Source organism: Dromiciops gliroides, chromosome 3 (genome assembly GCF_019393635.1).
Source record: "Dromiciops gliroides isolate mDroGli1 chromosome 3, mDroGli1.pri, whole genome shotgun sequence".
Classification (NCBI taxonomy): Eukaryota; Metazoa; Chordata; class Mammalia; order Microbiotheria; family Microbiotheriidae; genus Dromiciops; species Dromiciops gliroides.
The window spans coordinates 89,109,643-89,133,868 of NC_057863.1; the positions used below are offsets into that span (position 1 = coordinate 89,109,643).

Sequence of the window (24,226 nt, forward strand, 5' to 3'; positions counted from 1 at the left end):
TTATTGGCGACCACTCATTAGATATTTTAGACAGTTTAGCTAGAATTTTAGCCCTTAACAGAATTTTGGAAGATTTTTATACATAGTTTACAAAGCAGAACTCAGGGTTGGTCAGAAAAAGTAATATGATCCCAGAGCACTGGAAAAAAGCCTCTGCTGGAAGGCACTTTAAAAACTGTGGAAGTCTTTAGGATTTTGCCATTACAACAGAATAAAGTATCGTCTTTCAACAAAGATTGAGCAAATATTAAAATTGCATTAGTCTTTTCAACCTTCATTTTCTTTCCCTTTAAAAAAAAGGTTTGGGTATAACCTGTGGCTCTGTTGAATATAACCATATGTTAGGTCTAATTTTAAGGACTTTTAAAATTAATTTTAAAAGGTTTAATTTTAAAGACTTTTAGATGATAACATTATGGCTTATTTGGCTCTAATCTAGAAATATTCATGGGAATATTTGAATTAGACTAATTTCTAAGTTTGCCCTACAGGTGCTCAGTTCTATAAACATTAAGCTAACAAGAAATATAACCTAGAACATGTTTTTATTAAAGTGTATGGAAAGGGGGGCAGCTAGGTGGCGCAATGGATAAAGCACTGGCCCTGGATTCAGGAGGACCTGAGTTCAAATCCAGTCTCAGACACTTGATACTTACTAGCTGTGTGATCCTGGGCAAGTCACTTAACCCTCATTGCCCTGCAAAAAAAAAAAAAACCCAAAGAAAAAAAATGATAAAGTATATGAAAAGAACAGAGTAGGGTCTAATATGGGAAGGGGCAAGGAATAAGCATTTAAATTAGTATCTGCTATGTTCCAGGCACTGTGCTAAGTAATGCACACCTATTTCAGTTCATCCTCTCAACATTACTGTGAGGTAGGTGCTATGATTATTACCATTTTACAGTTGAGGAAATGAAGCAGACAGAAGATAAGTTATTTGGCAGGGTCACATAGCTAATCTAATAAAAGCCTGAAGTGGGATTTAAACTCAACTTTTCCAAACTCTAGGCCCAGCTCTCTATCCACTGCACTGCCTGGCTTCTCTAATATTTTAACCTCTTTCACAATGTAATCTTTTAATTTCACAGTTGGCTCTTCCTTTTTCCCTCCAGAGGGTTTACAATCCCTACATCCCCGAAAATCTCACAGGACTAATAGAAGTCCCAGTAAAATCAGTAAATTTGAGAACCTCAATGAAAGGTCTCAGTCCTTGCCTGCTACTCTCGAGAGCTTTGGCTTACTCCTTTGCTTTTGTGTTTGCACTCCCAATCTGCATTTCTGCTGTAACAAGTCCTGGCTTGGCTCAGGAACCTTTGCCAGGCCACCACTGTTCCCTGTTCCTTTCATTGCTATAATCTGAAAGTTCCCTGGCCTTTCTCATGGGTTTTTCTCTCAGCAAGCCCTATTTGCAACCTATTTGTGCCCTAGAATTTTGCTTATGTATGAAAGGGGTCTAAGGCCTGAATTTCTTTACAGATTTTTAGATTCTGCTCACCAGAATTTAATCTATGTGCATCTGCTTTGTGTTCTTCTAGACTATTAAAGTTAAAAGGGCCCTTAAACATTGTCTAGACCAACTCCCTCATTTTTATGAAGGAGGGAAATGATTTGTCTTCTGACTCCAAATCTATTGCACCTCATCACTTTGCCTAATCAAGTCCTAATTATTTATTGTTTAAATTAATTTATATTTTTCTTTTTCAGTTAAAACCACTTCAGAAGTTGATTCAGCCATCCATGTTTATGCATATTCCCCCACCTGTAGAAAGAACAGACCCCCTAACGTAAGTGTTTTTGAAAAATTTTTATTCATTAATAAATTTTAAAACTATTTAAGGATGGCTTCAAGATTTTAAATAATTAGGTAAGAATTTCTTAGATGCCCTTCTATACCAACATATATTGAAATGTCAGTAGTAAAACAAAGTGAATTAATAGCCAGCATTTATATAGCATTTTAAGATTTGCATAGCACTTTACATGTTATCTCATTTGAGAATTCAAAGAAAACTGAATATGAACTTTGAAAACATTGTTGAACAATAAGAAACAGAGGGAATTAATGATAGGAATTAGGATCTAGAGTGACTCAAAAGGATATTGAGAAGTTAGAGGAGGCACATATTTCAGGAAGTGGAGTGGAACTTGATCTGAAAAAAAAAAGACATAAAAAACATTTGGTTAAAGCATTAAAGACACAAGCATGAGGGAAGAGAAATTAGGAACAAAAACTGAAAAGGAATTCTAGAAAGCCTAGAGTTATACTAGAAAGCTTTTCATTTCAAAACGATACACCTAAAATGGAAATGAACAAGCAGCATATTTCAGGTAACCTTAAGTGCACAAGAAGGGCTTAAAGACAGGAGATTGATTTGATGAATATTAAAAATATGAACCTTCTTGAAATTTGTGGATGTTAGATTTGGGAAATGGGATTTTTATAAGAATTAACTTACTTTTCATGTACAATATTCATAAAAATGAAAATTTTAAATAGTAAAATTTCATCCACTTGGGCTAGAACCTTGGTAGGAGAGAAACTTAGTTACCCTTCTTTGCTAACACTTGCTATAGAAGTCTCTTCTTGCTTCAGTCACTTTTTATTGATCTAAAGCAGAGCAATAGCAGTGAATTAGCTCTTTTTCACAAAGAAATTCAGACCTTTTATCTCCTTTGCTGTTGCTGTTTTCCCTGAGCTTGCTTGCTTGCTTTCTTTCTTTTTTTTTAATGAGGCAATTGGGGTTAAGTGACTTGCCCAGGGTCACACAGCTAGTAAGTGTTAAGTGTCTGAGGCCCGAGTTGAACTCAGGTCCTCCTGACTCCAGGGCCGGTGCTCTATCCACTATGCCACCTAGCTGCCCCTTTGAGGTTTCTTTCTTGCAAGCAGAGCGGAACTCCGGAGTATCAAGAGGTTTCATCCCCTTTAAAATCTGAGACCTTATTCTAATTGTACTCACTGCTAGTCTAGGGATAGGATCCGGAGAGATAGGAAGGAGATGAGGAGGATTGGTTTTAGAATTGTGCACATTTGTGGAAGACATATTTTAGATATTTAACTGTATTTCTGCTTTGTAGAAATGTTATCACACCGCAACTAATAGAATATCCAGCATTCCTATCACCAGACTTGAATGTTACTATTGGGACTCAACAAAAACAGACTCCTTTGACATCTCCCGTACGACTTGAAAAACTTCAGCAACAACCTCGAGACAGGCAAGAAACAACCTCCCTCCCCTACCCTGTTTTTTTAATCTACATATTTGTCTCGTATCATAATTTATCTGCCTCTAAGATATGGAATTACAGAAATAATCACTCATCTGATATTTTATTTGCTCTGATTTTTGCCAGATCAGTCAGTGACTGATATTGTTAGAGGGTTAGTGGTGTGATGGAATCTAAAGAACATCGGACTGAGCATTAGTATACTTGGTTTCTCATCCTAACTCTGCCACTAACTGGCAGTGATTTCTGTGTAACTCAGTTTGCTCTTCTATAAAATGAAGGTACTAGATTAAGATCATCACTAAAGTCCTTTTCCATTCTCAAACCCTAGGAATTTTTTTTATCTTCCTGGAGAAAAAAATAATACTATTGGAATAAGAAAAGATAAAAGACCAGGGAGCAAGTAGGAAATAAGAAAATATAAAACTTTTCCAAAGAAATAGAAGAAATGGAACTACTATTATATATGTTGCTAATATATTCAGAAGGTTTGCAGCTGACCATATTTTGTGGTGACAGAACATTCAGAGATGGGGGTCACAATAAAAACATGTTTATTACCTGATATCTACTGTCCTAAGTTCATAAGTCTATAGCAACTTACTGAGTACCTGCTAGGTGCTTACTTTGTTGCTGTCCAATCATTTTTCTGTTGTGTCTGACTCTTTGTGACCTCATTAGGGGTTTTTGTGGCAGAGATAATGGAATGGTTTGCCATTTACTTCTCCAGCTTATTTTACAGATGAGGAAACTGAGGTAAACAGGATTAAGGGACTTGCCCAGGCTCATACAACTAGTGTCTGAGGCGAGATTTTAACTCAGGTCTTCCTGACTTTAGGCCTGCCACCCAACTGCCCCTGTGAAGTAAATGTCCCTTTGTAAAAGCCAATTGATGTTAACTGGTTAAATGGAACTGGGGGCTAGTGTCTGGGTCCCTAATATGGAGGGGCAAGGACATAGTTTTCTCTAGCTGAAGGCAAAGAAACTTCTGCCATAACCCTGTTGGGTTGTCTGATAATCCTGAATGGAACATGTAACAGACCTGGCTCTGAGAATCTGGTTAAAGTCGACTATGTTACATGTAGATGCTGTGCGGAGGAGCAATGGCTATTGTTTGTCTCACTTCATCTGAGGGCCAATCTGGGAAAAAAATACTAGGCATTAAACACAGTCTTTCATTTTCATCCTAGTATTTTTTTTGTGTGTTATACATCAGTGCAAGCTTGTTGAGGGAGAAGACTATTTTGATGGCATTCCATAGCCAAGAACAGTGTTTTGCATATGTAGTAAGAGCTTAATAAATGTTTATTTGAATTGAAGTACTGATGGTTCCCAATTTGGTTAAGTAATGAATCCCATAAAGTGGTCACATTATTTTAATTCCTATCAGCTTTGCACTATTCAAAGTTATAAATATATGTAAAATATGGTAATTGGTTCCAGCTCAAAGGAAATGTACACTGAACATTTTAAAACACAAGTTAGCCTATTTATTAATATAATATAACAGAAAATAAGAAAAAAGTTTACTACAATGTAATAGAGTAGTTATAGAAAGAAAAAACTTTTAAATTACTGAATATCCTACCTAAAAATAAGCCTATACTGACCACATGATAAAAGTGCCACCATTGATATTTAAAATATTTTAACTGCATAGACTGAACTGTTCTGTTTCTTTAAATCTTCGTATTCATACTAGTAGCTGCAATTACCCACATCTCAGTGAATTTGCATGGTCATATGCTCACACAGTGGATTAAGTATATTTGGATGACCTCAGGCATCATCTAAAACTAGTAGTGCTTTAAAAGATGTTATTATCTTTGCTATATTTTTCAACAGCTGGGCTAAAATAGCTTGAAAACCATTCATTGAAAACAGTATTAGTTATCCATGCTTTCTTAGTTGACCACCAAAGAACTGGTAGTTATCAATAAGTATAGCCATTCAGAGCTTGAAGATTTGAGACTGATAAACATTGGTTTTAATTTAAAATCCTCTTCTGCATTACTTCCCAATTAAGGTATTGAGCAGTCTTTATGCACTTTTAAGTTCAGATGGAGCTTTTTCTTCCTTGGAAAGCATCCCTTTTTAAAAGGATAAGCCTTTTGTCACCTACACTAAAATTTTGATGATTAATGTATGCACTGCCAATTATTTTCTTCAAGACATCAGGATATTTAGCTACAGTGCCTTCATCTGCACTGATGCCGCTCTGTCAATTTTTTTTTTTTTGCGGGGCAATGGGGGTTAAGTGACTTGCCCAGGGTCACACAGCTATATAAGTGTCAAGTGTCTGAGGTCAAATTTGAACGCAGGTCCTCCTGAATCCAGGACTGGTGCTTTATCCCCTGCACCACCTAGCTGCCCCTCTCTGTTAATTTTAATTACGGAAATGAACTTGACTTTTAAGGCCATCTACCCAATCAGTGTTAGTAGTAATAATTTTTTCACTGTCTACTTCACTCCTATTTTTTTTTTCACTTTCCTTAAATGATCTTGGAGCTTTTGCCTTGTCAAGCCTGTATAAAAAATAGATCAATACAGTAATCAATAAATAAAGCAAGACATTTATTCATGGTCATTTGGAACACTATGCTGTCTTACTCAGACAGGGAGGTTCCATGGGGGGAGTTATAAACAGAGGTTATATATAGTCAGAAGGGAGGTGGCTAAGTAGACAGATGGAACAGCAGTTCACAAGTCATTTATTGAAGGGTGGTAGCACTTTCCTAGAAAAAGCACAGGAACAATTTAGGCCTCTTCTAGTTAATAGAGGCAGGCCACTGGCTGTACCCCAAGCTGGGATCACCTGTAGGGTTATCAGGATAGCAGAGCTGCAGAAAGGGAGGGGTTACAGAAGTGTCCTAGGAGCTATCTCTGTATAGGAAGAGGGGTGGTTAGAAACTGCTGGTCACAGCTGTTAGGGGATAGGGGATGATTAGAAATTACAAACCAGAATACGGTAGTCGTCCCAGAGTGTTCCAGGGATTGACAGCCACTCTATGGAGGGGAATGTGTTTTTGATGGCAGTTTTTAATCCATATAGCTAAAAGATGTTCCATTTCTTTCATTATAACAGATCTCGTCCTTGAAGTTGTTTGCAACGCCCCCAAAAATGATGCAGCTTTGACTTTTAAAAATTTCACTTGTGTAATTGATCTGTATATTCAGGCACCCTAACATCTTGTCCTGTTTTAGAGTTACTATGACCACCTTCATGCTATCCAGCTGTATCAAACCTTTATTACAATGTAATAACTTGTTTCTTTTCTTTTTTTGTGGGGCAATGAGGGTTAAGTGACTTACTCAGAGTCACACAGCTAGTAAGTGTTAAGTGTCTGAGGCCATATTTGAACTCAGGTCCTCCTGAATCCAGGGCTGGTGCCACCTAGCTGCCCCCAGGCAGGGAAGTTTTAAAAGGATTGTACATTGTTAAAGGTGCAGCTCCGAGGGATTTCTGCAAAAGCTGAATGTATTCAGGACTAAAGAACAGAGACATTGAAATGTAAAGAGAAAAATCTTCAGATGCAAAATAAACATTCCTTGTTTTCTCTAGCCATTCATCTACATAAGATTCCTAAAGAAGTATGAGAATTAGAACTGATCCTCTTAAAGCCAGGTGGAGTGGTTTGCTGAGGGAATGAGCTTTGGAGCCTAGGAGGATTGTTGAACAACAGGGGCAATACCTCTTCCATTTCCTGTTTGGAGGTAAAGTGAGGGAGTTAAGAGGTAGGGATACTGATCCCAAGCTAAGGAAATATTCCAACCTTAAGAGAACTCAATGCTATCCAGCCAAGCCAGTGGCTGAATGTGGAATGGACTGCAGTTACTCATCTGAGAGCAAGCTCAGGGCTTCCAGCAGATCAACCTAGCCAGAAGAGGTGAGCATTAGAAAGTGTCCAGGACCACCCAGCCTAGAAGCAACTACCTGGCAGCTGAGCGGTCGGCAGATATCCCCTGACCAGGGCAGTAGACACTGAGTCTGATGAGCAGAATGGCTAGTCCATCACCATCAAGCCATGTTGGAAATGCCATAAGTGCCCTGACATTCTGTCACTGTGAGTCACCCTGAACACTTGTGTCTCTTATGTACATGCTGAACTATCTCCTCCTCTAAGATTTTCTGCATATTAGGGGAATTGCTTTGCCTTGCTATGCCATTTGAGTAAATGTCTTTGCCAATGAACTGACTATTATGGGGAAGCACTGTAGTGGGGAATTGTTGTTTGTCCTTCATCCTTCATTCTTCTCAAGGATGATGTCTTGATTTGCAAATGAATTGGATATCAGTGAGTCAGGGCTGTGTAAAATCATCAACCTCACTCTCTCCTCCAGAGTTATCAGAGTCCAGTTACTAGACAAAGGCCAAGATGATTGGCAATGACCCTGGATGCAGTGGGTAGCCTTAGCCTTCTCAAGCTGAGGTCTTTCCCAGGTCTCATTTTGTTTGAGGCAACACCCATTCAGTGATTAAAGGCTAGGTAAGAATTGAGGCCAAAAAAAAAAAAAAATGGCCTGGTTTGCCTTCTTAAAAGAATCAGGCGGGGCAGCTAGGTGGCGCGGTAGACAAAGCACCAGCCCTGGATTCAGGAGGACCTGAGTTCAAATTTGACCTCAGACACTTGACACTTACTAGCTGTGTGACCCTGGGCAAGTCACTTAACCCCTCATTGCCCCACAAAAAAAAAAAAAAAAAGAATCAGGGGGCAGCTAGGTGGCGCAGTGGATAAAGCACCAGCCCTGGATTCAGGATTACCCCTGTTCAAATCCGGCTTCAAACACTTGACACATTTTAGCTGTGTGACCCTGGGCAAGTCACTTAACCCTCATTGCCCCACAAAACAAAACAAAACAAAAAAAACGAAACAAAAGAATCAGTCTGTATGAGGAAGACCCTCAGAGTTTCTGGCCAGAACAGACACAGTTGCTATTTGCATTCACTCTGAGCCATCAAAACCCAAACAATGAGCAGTGAAGCTTGGGCTTGGATATATTATTGGTCAATCAGTGAGAGCCCGAGTGATTTAGGTTTAAAGGCATAGTCAAGTTGCCCCATTTGAATTCCAGTGGGCTTTATCAAAGCCTGATTTTCCAGAACTGTATTTCAAGAATTAAAAAATGAAAACAATGTGAGATAAAAGAACTAATTGGGGCAGCTAGGTGGCACAGTGGATAAAACACTGGCCTTGAATTCAGGACGACCTGAGTTCAAATGTGGCCTCAGACAGTTGACACTAGTTGTGTGACCCTGGGCAAGTTACTTAACCCCCATTGCCCCGCAAAAAAGAAAAAAAAAAACTAATTGTCCCAGTTTTTTTAAAAATTAGAAAATTAAGGAACAAAAGAAAAAAATTTAGCCTCCAAACCCTGAGATATCTAGTGAAGTAAAAGTGATCAAAATTTATATACTTTTGGACAGAGCATCCACATGTAAGGGTATGACCCCCATATGAAGAGAAGAAAGAGGAGAAGAAGGGGAGAGAGAGGAGGCAGTAGGGAGGGGGAGAAGAGGTGAGGGGACAGGTGGGGGGGAGGAGGAAGCATTGCCTTAATAATGAGAAAGTTCTTAGGAGTTACAATTATCATCTTCCCATGTAGGAATATAAACAGTTATCAGTTCCTTTATGAATACTCTGTCATGTTTACCTTTTTATCCTTCTCTTGAGTCTTGTGTTTGAATGTCAGATTTTTTAATTCAGCTCTGGTCTTCTCCTCAGGAATGCTTGAAAGTCCTCTATTTTGTTAAATATCCATTTCCCCCCTAAATAATTATACTCCATTTTTGCTGGGTAGGTGATTCTTGGTTATAATCCTAGTTCCTTTGTCTTCCAGCATATAATAGTCTAAGACCTCTACTCTTTTTTTTTCTTTTTTTTTTAAATTAATAAAGTATTTTATTTTTTTCCCGTTACATGTAAAAATAGTTCTCAACTTTTGTTTATACAAGCTCTCCAATTTCAGATTTTTTCTCCCTCCCTCCCTTCCCTCCCCCCTCCCCTAGATAGCAGGCAATCTGATATAGGTTTTATATATATAAATACACACACAATAACATTAAACATATTTCTGCATTAGTCATGTTATAAGAGAAAAATCAGAGCAATGACGACAAACCTCAAAAGAGAGAAACATCAGCACCAAAAACAAAAGAAGTAGTATGGTTCATTCAGCATCTTTTTTTTCCTGGATTTGGAGATCCTCTTCCATCATGAGTCCCCTGGAACTCTTCTGTACCATTGCATTGGTGAGAAGAATCTAGTCCATCACAATAAGGACCTCTACTCTTTTAATATGAAAGCTGCTAAATCCTGTGTGACTGCGGCTCCACAATACCTGAATTGTTTCTTTCTGGCTGCTTGCAGTATTTTCTCCTTGATCTGGGACCACTAGAATTTGGCCATACTATTCCTGAGAAAGTTTATTTGGGAATCTCTTTAAGGAAGTGATTGGTAGATACTTTCAATTTCTATTTTTCTCTTTGGTTCTAGAATCTCAGGGCAGTTTTCCTTGATAATTTCTTGAAAGATAATGTCTAGGCTCTTTTTTGGGGGGTCATGGCTTTCATGTAGTCCCAAAATTCCTAAATTCTGTCTCTTCATCCTGGCTTTTAGGTAAGTTGCTTTTCCAATGAGATATTCCATATTTTCATTTTTTTTTCATTCTTGACTTTGTTTTATTGTTTCTTGGGCCCAATTCTGCTTTTTTAGAAATTCTTCTCTTCAGCAGATTTTTGTGCCTTTTTTTTACCATTTGACCAATTTGATCTTTTAAGGTGTTATTTTCTTCAATATTTTTGATGCCCTTTTACCAATTGACTCTCTTTTCATAATTGTCTTGTACCATTCTCATTTCTTTTCATGATTTTTTCCTCTGTCTTATTTTAGAAACCTTTTAAAGTTCTTCCAAGAATTCTTGTTGGGCTTGTGTCTGATTCACTTTTTTTTTCCCTTTGGAGTTTTGCTTTATAGCTATTTTGACATCATTGTTGTCTTCTGACTTTGTGTCTTGATCTTCCCTGTCATCATAGTAGTTTTATGATCAGGTTATTTTTTTGTTGTCGTTTGCTCATTTTTCCAACCTATTTCTTGACTTTTAATTTTATGTTAAAGTTGGGCTCTCTTCCCAGATTGGGGGGAGGGAGCACTTTTGCAAGCTTCAACTTTTTTGTGCCTCTATTTTCAGAGCTAGTTATTGGGGGGGGCGGTCTGTACATTTTTAGTGCTTCCAAGATGGTATAACCCAAAGAGAGGGGTAGTCGGTCACTGCTCTCCTGGCCTGTGTTCTGGTCTTTACTGAGGAAGGGACTTTGCTCCCCTACAGCTGCAAGTATAGGTATTCTTCTTGGCCCTGGAGCTGTAACCAGGTCTCCTACTGCCTTGTGAGAGACCATAAACACTCTTCTCTGCCTTGGAGATCATGAGACCCTGTTCCCCTGTGACAACAAATGTTCATGCTCCTCTGCCCTGGAATTACAACCTGGAATTTCAGAGTGTCTCCTGTAATCTCTTTCTGACCAGTTATCTGACCCCCTTACCTTCTCTGGCCTGAGAGCTCCCAAAGCTGCTACTGCTACTGCTACTGTCACAGCCACACCCAAGGCCTACTGCTGGTGTGGCAACATATGCTCCAGGCTGCTCCATACTAGCCCCCAGCCCAGTGTCATGGACCTCTCCTGCCAACTTCCTAAGTTGGTTTGGGTTGGAAAAAATGTATCACCCCAACTTTTTGTTGGCTCTTCTACTCCAGAATTTTATTTGAGACATTATTTAAAAATTGTTTGGAGGGGAATGCTGGGAGAGTTCAGTTAAGTTATTGCTTCTATCCTGGGACACAAACTGTAGAGGGACAATGATTCTTTCCAGGAAAGGAAGCAAGAAATTGAAGTCTCTCCTCATAGAGAGGGAGAACTGCACTAGAATTATATCTGCACATTTAAATAGTCTAGGAAAAGTAATTTTTAGGTTCAAGCCACACTCCTAATTATTGCTACCCCTTATTGGGAAAAGGAGCACCCCAAGCTGTATATCCAAGGCTTGACTCCCTTCCCACCAAATGCCATTTTCATAATGAATGTACACAACAAATCCATTTATTCAAGTACATAGCAAAACAGAAATAAGAAAAAGTACTTATGAGAGAACCTCCACAGACAATACAGAGTGAATAAGCTTTCCACCGAGTATAATAACGCAGCTTAATCAAGAGAGAAAAAGTTTCAGCTCTCACTCCAAGGAAAATTCCCTGAGTCTAGTGTAGCAAGCTAGAGATAGGAACATGATAGAGACTGCTCATTCTACTACATGTCAACTTCTTCCCAGAGCCTTTCTCCTTCAGAAACCTAAGGAGAATCTTAAATGATGAGGCTTCTTTCTCAAAGCTGGAAGCCAGAAAAAAAGACCAAGAAGAAAAGCTCTCTCCTCTCCACCTCTCACCATTTCTATCCAGCCCTCATGAAGGTGTGGGGCATGGAGTAATCAATTTCCATCAATGAGGAGAATCTCATGCAATTGGCCCTTCGAATGAAGAGTTATAGTTTAAAAACATCAAATTCAATTTTGAGAGACTTGAAGGGAAATAGGGGTGCTTTTACACTAATTGTATAGCTTGAATTGCAGTGATCTTTTAGCAACATCAAATAAGAATCATAAAACCCATTCGCAGGATTAGACCAAATAATCTAAGACATTTCTTAAGGGTGTTATTCAAGGGGAAAATCATGTATCTGAAAATATTCATAAGAACTTTATTTGTAATAACAAAAATCAGGAAATAACCCAATATATAAAATTACCTAAAAGTAGTTGATCTCTGAGGCCCTTTTCAAGCTCTATAATTATAATTGAGAATTGCCAAGTTGAAGTATATTGATGTGATTTTTTGTACTATAATAAGTAGTAAATATGAAGAACACAAAATGTAGAAATGTGTCTATAAAGCAAAATTAAAACATGCAACCTGTGTTCTCTGGTTTCTTATAAAGGATGTGCTTAAAATTTGTATCCATCCTATGATTCCTCACTTAGTGAAATATTCCCAGCCCCATTCCATAGGCAACAAGTGAGGGCTCCACAGCGTACAACTCTGGAACCCCTCGATGAGCCTTTGGACTTTGTAGGACTACTTGATCAGTTGTGTATTGTGTTTGATTAAAGGATAGTTTAATTTGATTGAGATAGAGGATTTCTTACAACTTCTTTATCCTAATTAGTACGTCTAGAGGAATCTTGAGGAGTTACAATGATAGCCAACTCTCTCTAAATACGTGTAAATACTTCCCTTAATCTGTAACATGTCTCAGGTTGTAGACATGTAGCATTATAATAGAAGTATAGGACTTTCCTAGTACTAACAAAATGCCAAAAGTCTAGGGGCATACTTGGTAACATTCTGTCCATTTGTGGGATAGGCACAAGAGATCCTCACCCTAAGGCCAAGAAATTCTAATTCTTCCTGAGGACTGAGCCATGCCGCACAATCAGGGTAGTGTCATATAGGGTGCATGCTTTTCCCATAGACCTTCATGAACAACTGGAATGCCCCTGTGCAACCCGATTAATTCCATTCCATTTGACCTAAACTAACTCCCTGAAATTCGTACTTTCCCCTTTTACAACCAGCTTATCCTATGTCTCTTTCTAACTAAAATCCTTTGTATGAATGTCCTTACCAATATATTAAACATATATTCAACTAATTCCTTTCATTAGGCTTGACAGAATGAAGAAAGAATACAGAAGTTTGAAAACATGGGAAGAAAAGTCTTGTTATTTAGATCAAATTCTTCGTATGAAAGCAGAAACAAAAGAATTTCCTGACTCTAAGGTAACTGAAAAGGATCTAATAGTTTACTATCTCAGATATAGATTGTAATTTAACATGATTTTCAGATTTTTATACCATGTTTTCTTTTCATTTTCTTTTCCATTCTGAATAATTTAGCATTCAATAAATTGCTTATTGATATTCAAAGTGAAAAATGTATAACACAGGCAATCTGGATAATAAAATTTTGGCCTGGAAATATACCTGAACAAAGATATATCTTATACAAGGAAACTTCTATAAATTTGATGTATAGATGAGAGACATCTTATCTGAACAAAGCCTTTCAGTCTGTATTGCATATAACCTTAATTGCAATCTTAAATGACTGGGCCATGTTGTTGCTGTTATTATTTAGAGAGAGAACTTCTTCTTCTTCTTCTTCTTCTTCAGTGAGGCAATTGGGGTTAAGTGACTTGCCCAGGGTCACACAGCTAGTAAGTGTTAAGTGTCTGAGGCCGGATTTGAACTCAGGTACTCCTGACTCCAGGGCTGGTGCTCTATCCACTGCACCATCTAGCTGCTCCGCCCCCTCCCCCCCCCCCCGCCGAGAACTTCTCTTCTTATTGCATGCTAGGTGGCAAAAGATAACGTTCTTACTGAGGCATGAGGAGTTTGAGAGGTCTCTAAGCCCTAGGACCAGGCCTTAGTGGCATGTTGTTAATGGAAAGCCTCCATCAATTGCAGGGTATGAAAGTTCTCAAGGAAGTGTCCTCACCCCACAAGAAGTGATCATTGGATCTTATGTGAATTGAGTGTACCCTTCAAGAGATATCCTGTGCACTCCTGCCCATAAGGGTAATTAGATATAGTGAACATGTCCTTAGGACTTCTGAATAAAATATAGTGGTGTTACTAGGCAGGCTATCGAAGTCAGGAACAAGCAGGAATGAAAAGTTTAGGAGGTATCCCAGTGAGCAATGATTATAGCCTACTACCAAGAAGCAGCAGATTCTCCTCCCAGACACTTGAGAGTATTCTGCAAGAATACTTGATTCCCTTCCTTGCTATTTATATTGTTAAATACCTTATATCCTTTTGCCATTGGATTTATGTATCTCTTGCATGGTGTGGCAATAGAGAGGTATCAGTTGGTGACTTACGCCTTGAGTTGCATAATTGATTACCCTCAAACAGTTATACTAAACCTTGGACCATTAAGTGACCCATGAAATTTGGGATACATAAATCTAGGTTAGTGTGCTCATGGCCAATCAATGACTAGGAATACAAGATCAGTGCTCATTGATGAAGGAAGTTAAAATCAGTGAACCACCTGGCTTACTGTTTGAAAAACAGGGAAAAGTTGCTGCTTACATCTTTGAAGAATCCATCTATATAGAGTTTTTCCCACAGCTAATTTTATTAGTATCATAGCCAATCTACTTCTGAAGACTGTCTTAATATTCTATGGTGTTTTTGCTGGCTCTTTAAGCTGGCCTTCAGTAACCCTAGTTCCCCAAGGAAGTTGTTTACAGCTGGCACAGTAGTGTGATGAGTAAATGTCAAGAAGAGCAGAAAGCAAAGCCTTTTTCTGGAGAAAATGGAATATTCAATGTAGAAAATGGAATATTCAATGTAGAAAATGGAATATTCAAGTGTTGAAGAGTGAATTCATTCATTCCATAAGCATTTCTCAAGAAATAATAATAAGAATGCTAGCAAAGTACTTCACATATATTATCTTAGCTGATACTCACAACAATCCTGTAAGGTATGTACTATTATTATCCCATCTTAACAGATGAAGAAACTGAGGCTTAGAGATGTTAAGTTACTTGTCCAAGATCACATAGCTAGTAAATATCTTAAGTGGGATTTGATTTCAGCATTCTGGTTGCCTCTTTAAGTGTCTACTATGTGCCTGGTGCTAGGGTGTGGAGAACCCATGGGGCTCTCTGTTGCCCCTCTGATTGAGTTCCCCCTCCCCAGACTTGGACTATGGTCACTGAAGCAGCAAGAGTTTCCTGGGAGAGTTTTGTGGTCAAAGCCTGAATTCCAGAGACAATGCTTGGCCAGTCTGCAAGGGTCCGAGGAGTTAGTTGTGCAAGCCTTGCCTTGTTAAGTCCTGGAACAAGTTCTGTCATGCTAAAGCTGAAAGGTTGATAAATATGCTTATTCTCTTAGAATTATTCTTGCAGAGACTTTATTTGATTTCTTTGTGGTTTTTTGCTTTAAATACTGAGCTATCCTATTAATAAAAAAGCACACAGTCATTCACTCACAAGGTGGTGCTGCTGTGTCAGTTATTTATTATCTCTGATCCTCAACTCCCGTCATTGGCCTGAACCTTCGACCCCGACACTAGGGACCCAGTAGCAAAAATAAAAGGGGTCCTGCCCTTAAGGAGGGAGGAAATAATGCAAGTAAAAAAGTAAAACCAAAATGGATATAAAATTAATTCAGAGTCATTTATGAAAGGTGGTCACTTGTAGCTGGGAGGTTGATAGCTTTTCTTTTAGAGGTATCATTTGAGCTGAATTTTGAAAGAAATGAGAAATTCTGTGAGGTGGGAAGTGAACAGGGAGTGCATCCTAGGCATGAGAACCAGCCTCTGCAAAGAAAGGCATGGAGATGAGAGAGGGAATGAGTGATACCCACTTACCTCCAAACCTCGTCTTCACCCTCTCATCCCCCTAAGCCACTTGTATGTTCTCTAATATCTGTTCACAACAACAACAACTAGCACTTATATATAGTTTTAAGATTGACATAGTATTTTCCTTACAACAACTCTGAATCATCTGGGTTCACAAAATGTAAGATAACCTTTTCCTAAGACAACTCTTAATGGGCAGAACTTACCTTGAAATGATGCTAATAGAATTTCCTTTCTCACATTCTATCTGGTCTTCCTCCTCTTGCACATTATTACACTTCAGGGAAAAATATATATCACCATGATGAAGAAATCATGAAGACAAAGTTTTAAAAATTCATTTATTGACAAGGTTTCCCATTTTTTCTAATATGTTTGCTTTTCTTTGCTTCTAGGACACTGATGACAATGAGGAGCTATTTATAAAGAGTGAAGGTCCACTTCCAAATCTCTTTGAGCCACCAGGTCTAGAAACCTATTTGATTCTTTATAGCTATTATTAAGATAGTTTAAATAAAGTTAAGTGTCTCACAAAAAAGAAAAGCTAAAGCTTTCTTTAAATGGATTTTCATGTTTAAGTTAGGAGATTAGTTATATATATTATTCTAATTTTATATAGAACCCATTCTTATTTGTAAAATTTAGAGAAAATACTAACATGAATGAGTTTTAGACCTTATGGGGTTTTGGGTTTTTGTTTTTTTTGTGTGGGGCAGTGAGGGTTAAGTGACTTGCTCAGGGTCACACAGCTAGTAAGTGTCAAGTGTCTGAAGCTGGATTTGAACTCAGGTCCTCCTGAATCCAGGGTGTGCTTTATCCAATGTAGAATTGTATGTGGGCTGTTGTTCTTTGGTCTACTATTGTGGGGGGGGGGAAGGGGGATGGATGGGTTTTTGTGTATGTGTGGGTGTGAGTGTGGGTGTGTGTTTGAAAGAAAGCAAAAGAGAATATGCCTATTTTTCTGTCTATTTCTGTCTCTCTTGCCCGGAGGATTTCAGTAGCCTGCTGGTGGACCTTCCTGCCTCAAATCTCTCTTTACTCCAGTCCATTTTTTCCCTCAGCCATTAAAGTGATTTTCCTAAAACATAACCATGGAGCCCCCTACTCAGTAAACTCCAGAGGTTCCTATCACCCCCCAGGATCAAGTACAAAATGCTCTGCTTGGCATTTAAAGCCCTTCATAACCTAGCGCCCTTGTACCTTTCTAGTCTTCTTACACATTTCTCCCCAACATGTACTCTACCCAGTGACACTGGCATCCTGGCTGTTCAACCACCAAGATACAACTCCCTTGGCTTTAGGCATTTTTTTCTAGCTGTCCTCTATGCCTGGAATGATCTCTTTTCTCATCTCTGTCTACTGGCCTCCGTGACTTGCTGTTTGTTGTTGTTTTCCAGTCATGTCTGACTCTTTGTAATCCCAATTAGGGCTTTCTTGGCAAGTTGAAGTGAAATTGTAAAAGGATAGAAGTGTCAAATAGATTAGTTTGTATTTTATTCTATGTCAAATAGGGAAAAGGGAAACCAATTAAACTATTGCAGTGGTCTAAGCCAGAAATCAGAGGGGTTGTGGTATAAATGGTCAGATATGAGAGATACTATGGAAGTAGAATCAATAATATTTGACAACAGATTAGATATTGGGTGTGAATTTATAGTAAAGAGCCTCCAGCAACAGCTAGGTTACAAACCTGGGAGAATTGGAAGAGTAGTGGTACACCTTGATAGAAATAGGAAAGGTTGATGGAAGGGTAGGTTTCAAGAACATCGGTAGGTACCGATCTGGATGTCTTTTTTCTCATCTTCAAAATATATGAGAATGATTTATACATGTTTCAAGGGCTCCTTGCTGAAAATATTAGAAGGGTAAAGGAAGGCTTTAACAAATTATTTTCTTCAGCAGTCCATGACTTTATAGTTACACAGTTACCGAAAGGCACAATGAATATAAGATCTTAACATCCTTATTGTTTGGTGATTAACAAAAAAAAACCACATTTGCTCAATAGAGCAAAATAGCAGCCTTTAAAGGCTCGCCAACAACAAGGAGTTTCTTAATCATATGTTCAGACAACACATGATTCCTTTATAAATGTAGCCACAGGGATAACTCAGGTGAATGTGTTATGATTACGAACATCAGTTGAGGAAGAGAGATGTATGCTCACCAAAAGTGTTTGCCACAGAGGTTGCCTCAAGTGGAGTTTCTACAAATGGCAGTCATCCAGATGCTCCTTTTTGCAGATAATACTGCACTGATTACCTCAAACCCCTTCACAAGGCCTTCTTGAAAAAATTCATGATGACTCTGAAGAGATTAACCCAATAGTTTCTACGGAGAGATGTTGCACCTGCCCCTTCATGTGTGTGCCGCCAGAAAGTTATCCCAGATTCAAGGTCTTTGGTAGGACATTGATCGCCTAGAGCTCCAAATCATTAGCCTCTCCCAAGGGCACTGTTTTTCCAAATAACCAGAACACACATTCATTCAAAGCAAAAGGCATTTCCTTAAATAACATAACAAATTAAGTGAGAAGAAAGGAATCCCCTCATGTACACATGTGAAACACTCTCCCATAAGTAACTGTATCATTAGTAGGGAAGGACATACATAGAATTTGAATGACCAAGACGCATGCATGAAATGGCACACACACCTGGGCACATACATGTACTATGTAGAAACACATATAATTAGGCTGCACACATCACCAATACAAAGTATACTTCACATATTACAGGGCTGCTGGTGGTCTTTGGTGAAGCTTGCTGGCTCGTCTCTATTCTCTGCGGCATTTTCTGTGCGGCATGCATGCCAGGAGTTTCTTCTGACCTCATGGTCACTTCAGCTACTCATCTTCAGTGCAGACATGCTTTCCACTGTCATCTTCTGGGGATGCAGCAATCAGTAAACCTCCCTCTGGAAGGAAAGGACTAAATGTTATTTTAGTACATCTCCTATAGCTATGTGCTATGCAGGCAAGCTACAATTAAAAGCCAACAAAGCTCCCATATTAAGATGATTCATGCTGTATTCTCTACATGACCTGATTCTGTTCCTCTCTGCCTCTTCTCTGATCTTCTTAGTTTAATTCTAGTATGAGTTGTTTTTAGTTTTTAATCATATCTATTGAACTTGCAAGCTACAAAGGAGCTGGGAGATTGTTTTCAACATTTTCCCAACATTTTGTACTTTATGATCCATGCAAATATCTGGGGCAAAGCTGGGTAGAAGATCTACCCCATTTCTCTCAGTTACAAAATTTTGCATTTTGTTGCTTGTTACCTTTCTGACCAGCACAAAAATATTGGTCTCTCTGCACTGGAAAAACTAAATGGATGAAAAATGTGTATTTTCCAAAGTATGCCATGAAGTTTGATGCTCAGTCTATTGTGTTAGCACATCAGCATATCTATCTATCTATCTATCTATCTATCTATCTATCTATCTATCTATCTATCTATCTATCTATCTATCTATCTATCTATCTATTTATTTATTTTTAGTGAGGCAATTGGGGTTAAGTGACTTGCCCAGGGTCACACAGCTAGTAAGTGTTAAGTGTCTGAGGCCAGATTTGAACTCAGGTACTCCTGACTCCAGGGCTGGTGCTCTATCCACTGCACCATCTAGCTGCCCCAGCATAGATATCTATATACATGTGTATATATACATGTGTATATATGGAAAGGCAGTATAGATGGACAATTAATGGGACCCTGTTCAGAAAGAGGAGAATAGGCTGAATTACATTTGGGAAATTGAACAGTGCTCTTAATGATCCTGGGCTTGTGCTTAGGAAAAACAGAAACAAAAAAATTCTTCTTTTAAATAATACACACACACACACACACACACACACACACACACACACACACACACACATATATACACATGTTCTCCCCTGGTTTAAAATTGTGGACCATAATCTTGGAAGTGAGTGACCCAAAGGTCTGTGGTAAGACACAAGGCAGGGGCATATAGGTAATAGCACGTTTCCAATGATGATTTATGCAGAGGAAGTGTTACAATGGATATCACTGGAAAAAAATGTATGACTGGAAGAGATGGGCCAGTCATATGGCAAGCATGATGAATAAAATATGGACAGTCTGAGTATTGAACTTGTACCAATGTAAAAATATACCTAGAAAGGATTCTAAGATGTTGGATACTTCTGCTGTAATGAGCACGAGAGAACTTGGATGAGGTAGGAAGGCAAGGATAACATGTGGTTTGTACTGATAGAAGGAATACATACATATTAATGAGATTGTAGATCCATGGAAATTTTAAAGTATTTTAAATGTTGAATGTACCTGCAAAAGGAAATTAGATATAGAGGTGAATATAGATATAGATATTCCTTTCAGGCATTTAGAACAATTTAGCAAATTTAATATTATTTTAATTCAACAGACAATTCAATAGACATTTTATTTATTTATTTATGTGAAGCACTATGCAAAGTGCTAGGGAATTGGGGGTACAAATATTTTTAAAAATATTTTATTTAAATATTTTATTTTAAAAATTATATCATCTCTGGCCATAAGGAGTTTGTAATTTAATTTGAGAGATATAGTATGTACCCAGATGAGTATGATAAATTATAAAATGTCAAGAACAAGGGGCAGCTAGGTGACGCAGTGGATAGAGGATTGGCCCTGGAGTCAGGAGGATCTGAGTTCAAATCCAACCTCAGACACTCGACACTTACTAGCTGTGTGACCCTGGGCAAGTCACTTAACCCCAATTGTCTCACCAAAAATTTAAAAAATAAAATAAAAAGTCAAGAACAGAGGAGAAATGTAGATAATGTGCTATAAAAATTAGGAAAGATCATTATATAGGGAGATCAATCTAAGTTTCATGGAGGACATGACGCCTGCTCTTGGTCTTGAAGCAGAGAAAGAATATTAATACAAAAAGATGGATAGAAAGTTTTTTCCTGTCATAAGGTACAACCTGCACAAAAGGGTATGAGCAGGGGAAGATTGGGAGAAATTGTCTAATTTGGCTGGATCATAGATTGCATAAAGGATGAATAATATGAAATAAGTCTGTAAAGGGAGATTGGTCCCAGAGTATGGAAAGTATAGAAGAACAAGTAAAGGAGTTTGGTGCTGTTGTTTAAGCAGACAATAGGAAGCCAATAAAGATTTTTGAGAAGAGTCATCTGATGAGACCTGTGTATCTTTACAGATTAAGTAGCTATGTGAAATATTGATTAAGGAGGGTAAAAAAGATGGCCTTTTTAGAGCCTATTAAAATAGTACGGGAGAAAAGTGAGGAGTCAGTGTGATTGGAGAGCAAAGGGCAGCATTTTAGAGGTTGAATGAATGGGAAATATTGTTTCACTATTGTAGTGGACATTGTTGTAGTAAATTTGATAGGAATTGGCAATTGATTCTATGAGTGGGATAAGGGAAAGGGAAGAGTTAAAAGATGATTTTGATCTTTTAATGATCCTGTTGTTTCTCTACACTAGTAGTCACAAAGGTAGGTATGAAGCAGATGGAAAAATGACAATACAAACATGACAAATCTATCATGATCTTTTTTCTTCATTGATGACAGTGGAACTATGAATTGGTCTAACTATTCTGGAAAGTAACTTAGACGTATACCCTAAAAGTCACCACACTGTGCTTACTTTTGATTACTAAGCCTATAGTTAAAGAAAGTAAAAGAACTCATAGATAGAGAATAATTTATAATAGTCCTATTTATAGTAGCAAAAGTGTGGAAAATAAGGGGATGTCCATTCAATTAAGCAGTGGTTAAACAAATTATGATATACTAATATAATAGAACATTATAGTATCTTAAGAAATTATGAAATGAATGATTTCCAAGAAATATGGCAAGATATGAACTGGTACAAAGTGAAGAGAGCAGAACCAAGAGAACAGTTTATAAGGAAAAACAACTTTGCAAGACTTGATAATAGTTATCATTGTGCAGCAAACAACTATAAATCCAGAGAATTGAAAATGAAACATGCTACCCACCTCCTTACAAATGATGGATTCAAGACACAGAATTAGACATACATTAGACATATAATATATGGAAATTCATTTTCTCTTCACCAGGCTCCACATCCTCAGTTCTTTCAACAAAACCTCATCTGAGGGGCAGCTAGGTGGCACAGTGGATAGAGCACTGGCCTTGGATTCAGGAGGACCTGAGTTCAAATCCAGCCTCAGACACTTGACACTTACTAGCTGTGTGACCCTGGGCAAGTCACTTAACCCCAATTGCCTCACCAAAAACAAACAAAACAAACAAACAAAAACCCCCCCAACCTCATCTGAACTAAATAACCATACAAACCCTATACCCCACCCCCAACCCCCTTCCTGCCCCAAGCATTTTTTGAGAGGAGGGAGCTACCACTTTAAACTGCTTAATCATAATGAACTTGAAATGGATTTCAATGGGAAATGGGACTATGGGAAATGGATACCTCGATTTCCTTGAGCCCCGCAATTATTCACATAACCAGAACAACTATATAAGTACTGTTTTCATTGGCTAACACACCAACAATTCTTTGTGTGACTGAGAGTAAACCTAGCTGGATGTGCAGGGAATCAGTACCTCTGAAGCCAAAGACTTATCTGACTGGAGGATATGTGACTATGGATATGGACTTTATCTTTAGCTATTCCCTAATTTTTGAAGAGATCTCCTTATCAAGACATCTCCTAATCAAGCCTTGAACTGAACTGCCTCCTTATCAAAAATTACATCCTTCACCCCAGAATTCCTCACATGTGCCCCCTTCCTTTGGGAGTGGGTCTTTCTAAGTTCACCTTTTCTCCAAATTCCTCACCTGCCTTTGTTTAAGCTGTATATAAACCCTTGCAATCTATTGCATGGCAATAGGCTGGATACCATCCATGATCCTGTTAGATTTTCTTCCCTGCTTAATAAAACCTTTCTTTGAATTTTGCAAGTCATTTAAAAGTTCTTGCTTTTCTTATTAGTTTTCAAAGTCTAAAGCTGCTTTAGGGATGGGCCTTTTCCCCCCTAACTACTCAAAGCTGTATCAGTTTTTTAAAATCTGCCTTTTACTTGTTGGGACACTGATATTTGGATCCAACCTTGTTTTCTACAACTTACTTTTTTTCTTGTTCCTTAACTTTTTATGTCAGACTCTATTTTATTTTGTTCTTTTCTTATTTTTGGAGAAAACTCTTTTAAAATTCCAGTTAATTCTCTTAAACATGTGATATCTTTTTTTTTTTTTTTTTAGTGAGGCAGTTGGGGTTAAGTGACTTGCCCAGGGTCACACGGCTAGTAAGTGTTAAGTGTCTGAGGCCGGATTTGAACTCAGGTACTCCTGACTCCAGGGCCCATGCTCTATCCACTGCGCCATCTAGCTGCCCCGTGTGATATCTTCTTAACATCTTGTAGATCATTACCATATTGTTATAATATTGAAACCTAAAAAGATGTGTCTGGGTGAATTCAATATTGTATTTTTCTTTGCTATGTCTTCTGAATTGTGGATCTGAGCCTCATTTTTAGCATTTGCTGAGATGTAATGATTATATTCATTATTCTTCTCAATTTTGGGGAAGTTTCATAATTTTTATAATTTTAATTTTATGTTTTTATAATTTTATTTTTATTGTATTAACATTTAAATTTAAAGTTTTGAATATCAAATTCTATCCCCACTCCTTGTCTCCATTCCTTCCCTCCTCTCTGAGGTGGTAAACAATAAAATATAGATTATACACGTACAATTATGTAAAACATTTCCATATTAATCATTTTGTATAAGAAGACAAACAGAAAAAATGAAAAAAAGTGAAAAATAGCATGCTTCAGTCTGTGTTCAATTAATATCAGTTCTTTCTCTGGAATTGGATAGTATGCTTCATCATTAGTCCTTTGGGATTGTCTTGGATCATTGTATTTCTGAGAATAGCTAAAACATTCACAGTTCTTCATCGAACAATATTGCTGTTACTGTGTACAATGTTCTTCTCTCTCTCTCTCTCTCTCTGGGCAATGAGAGTTAAGTGACTTGCCCAGGGTCACACAGCTAGTAAGTGTCAAGTGTCTGAGGCCAGATTTGAACTCAGGTCTTCCTCAATCCAGGGCCAGTGCTTTATCCACTGCACCACCTAACTGCCCTCTACAATGTTCTTCTGGTTCTGTTCACTTCACTGTGCATCAGTTCATGTAAGTCTTTCCAGGTTTTTCTGAAATCATCCTGTTTGTCATTTCTTATAGCACAATAATATTCTGCTACAATCATGTAACACAGGTTGTTTAGCCATTCCCCAATTGATGGGCATCCTTTTGATTTCCAATACTTAGCCACCACAAAAAGAGCTGCTATAAATATTTTTGTACAAATAGTTCCTTTTCTCTTTTTTTTTGGATGTCTTTGAGATACAAAGCCAGCAGTGATATTGCTAGATCAAAGGGTATGCCCGGTTTTATAGCCCTTTGGGCATAGTTCCAAATTGCCCTCCATAATGGTTGGATCAGTTCACACAACTCCACCACATCCTCATCCCACATCCCCTCCAACATCCAATATTTTC

General features: G+C 38.1%; 1 protein-coding gene across 6 annotated transcripts in view; it reads left to right on the top strand.

Moving 5' to 3' along the window:
* C2CD6 (C2 calcium dependent domain containing 6) overlaps positions 1-24,226 on the top strand; it is an 89,147-nt gene that overhangs the window by 34,821 nt on the left and 30,100 nt on the right. For 4 of the 6 annotated variants that reach the window (XM_043992620.1, XM_043992621.1, XM_043992618.1 and 1 more), the window contains 4 exons: positions 1,706-1,785; positions 3,077-3,217; positions 12,943-13,057; positions 16,052-16,121. In XM_043992620.1, coding sequence (XP_043848555.1) covers positions 1,706-1,785; positions 3,077-3,217; positions 12,943-13,057; positions 16,052-16,121 — 406 coding nt within the window. The remainder of the gene's footprint in view (positions 1-1,705; positions 1,786-3,076; positions 3,218-12,942; positions 13,058-16,051; positions 16,122-24,226) is intronic. The other 2 variants (XM_043992619.1, XM_043992617.1) reach the window with 1 other exon arrangement.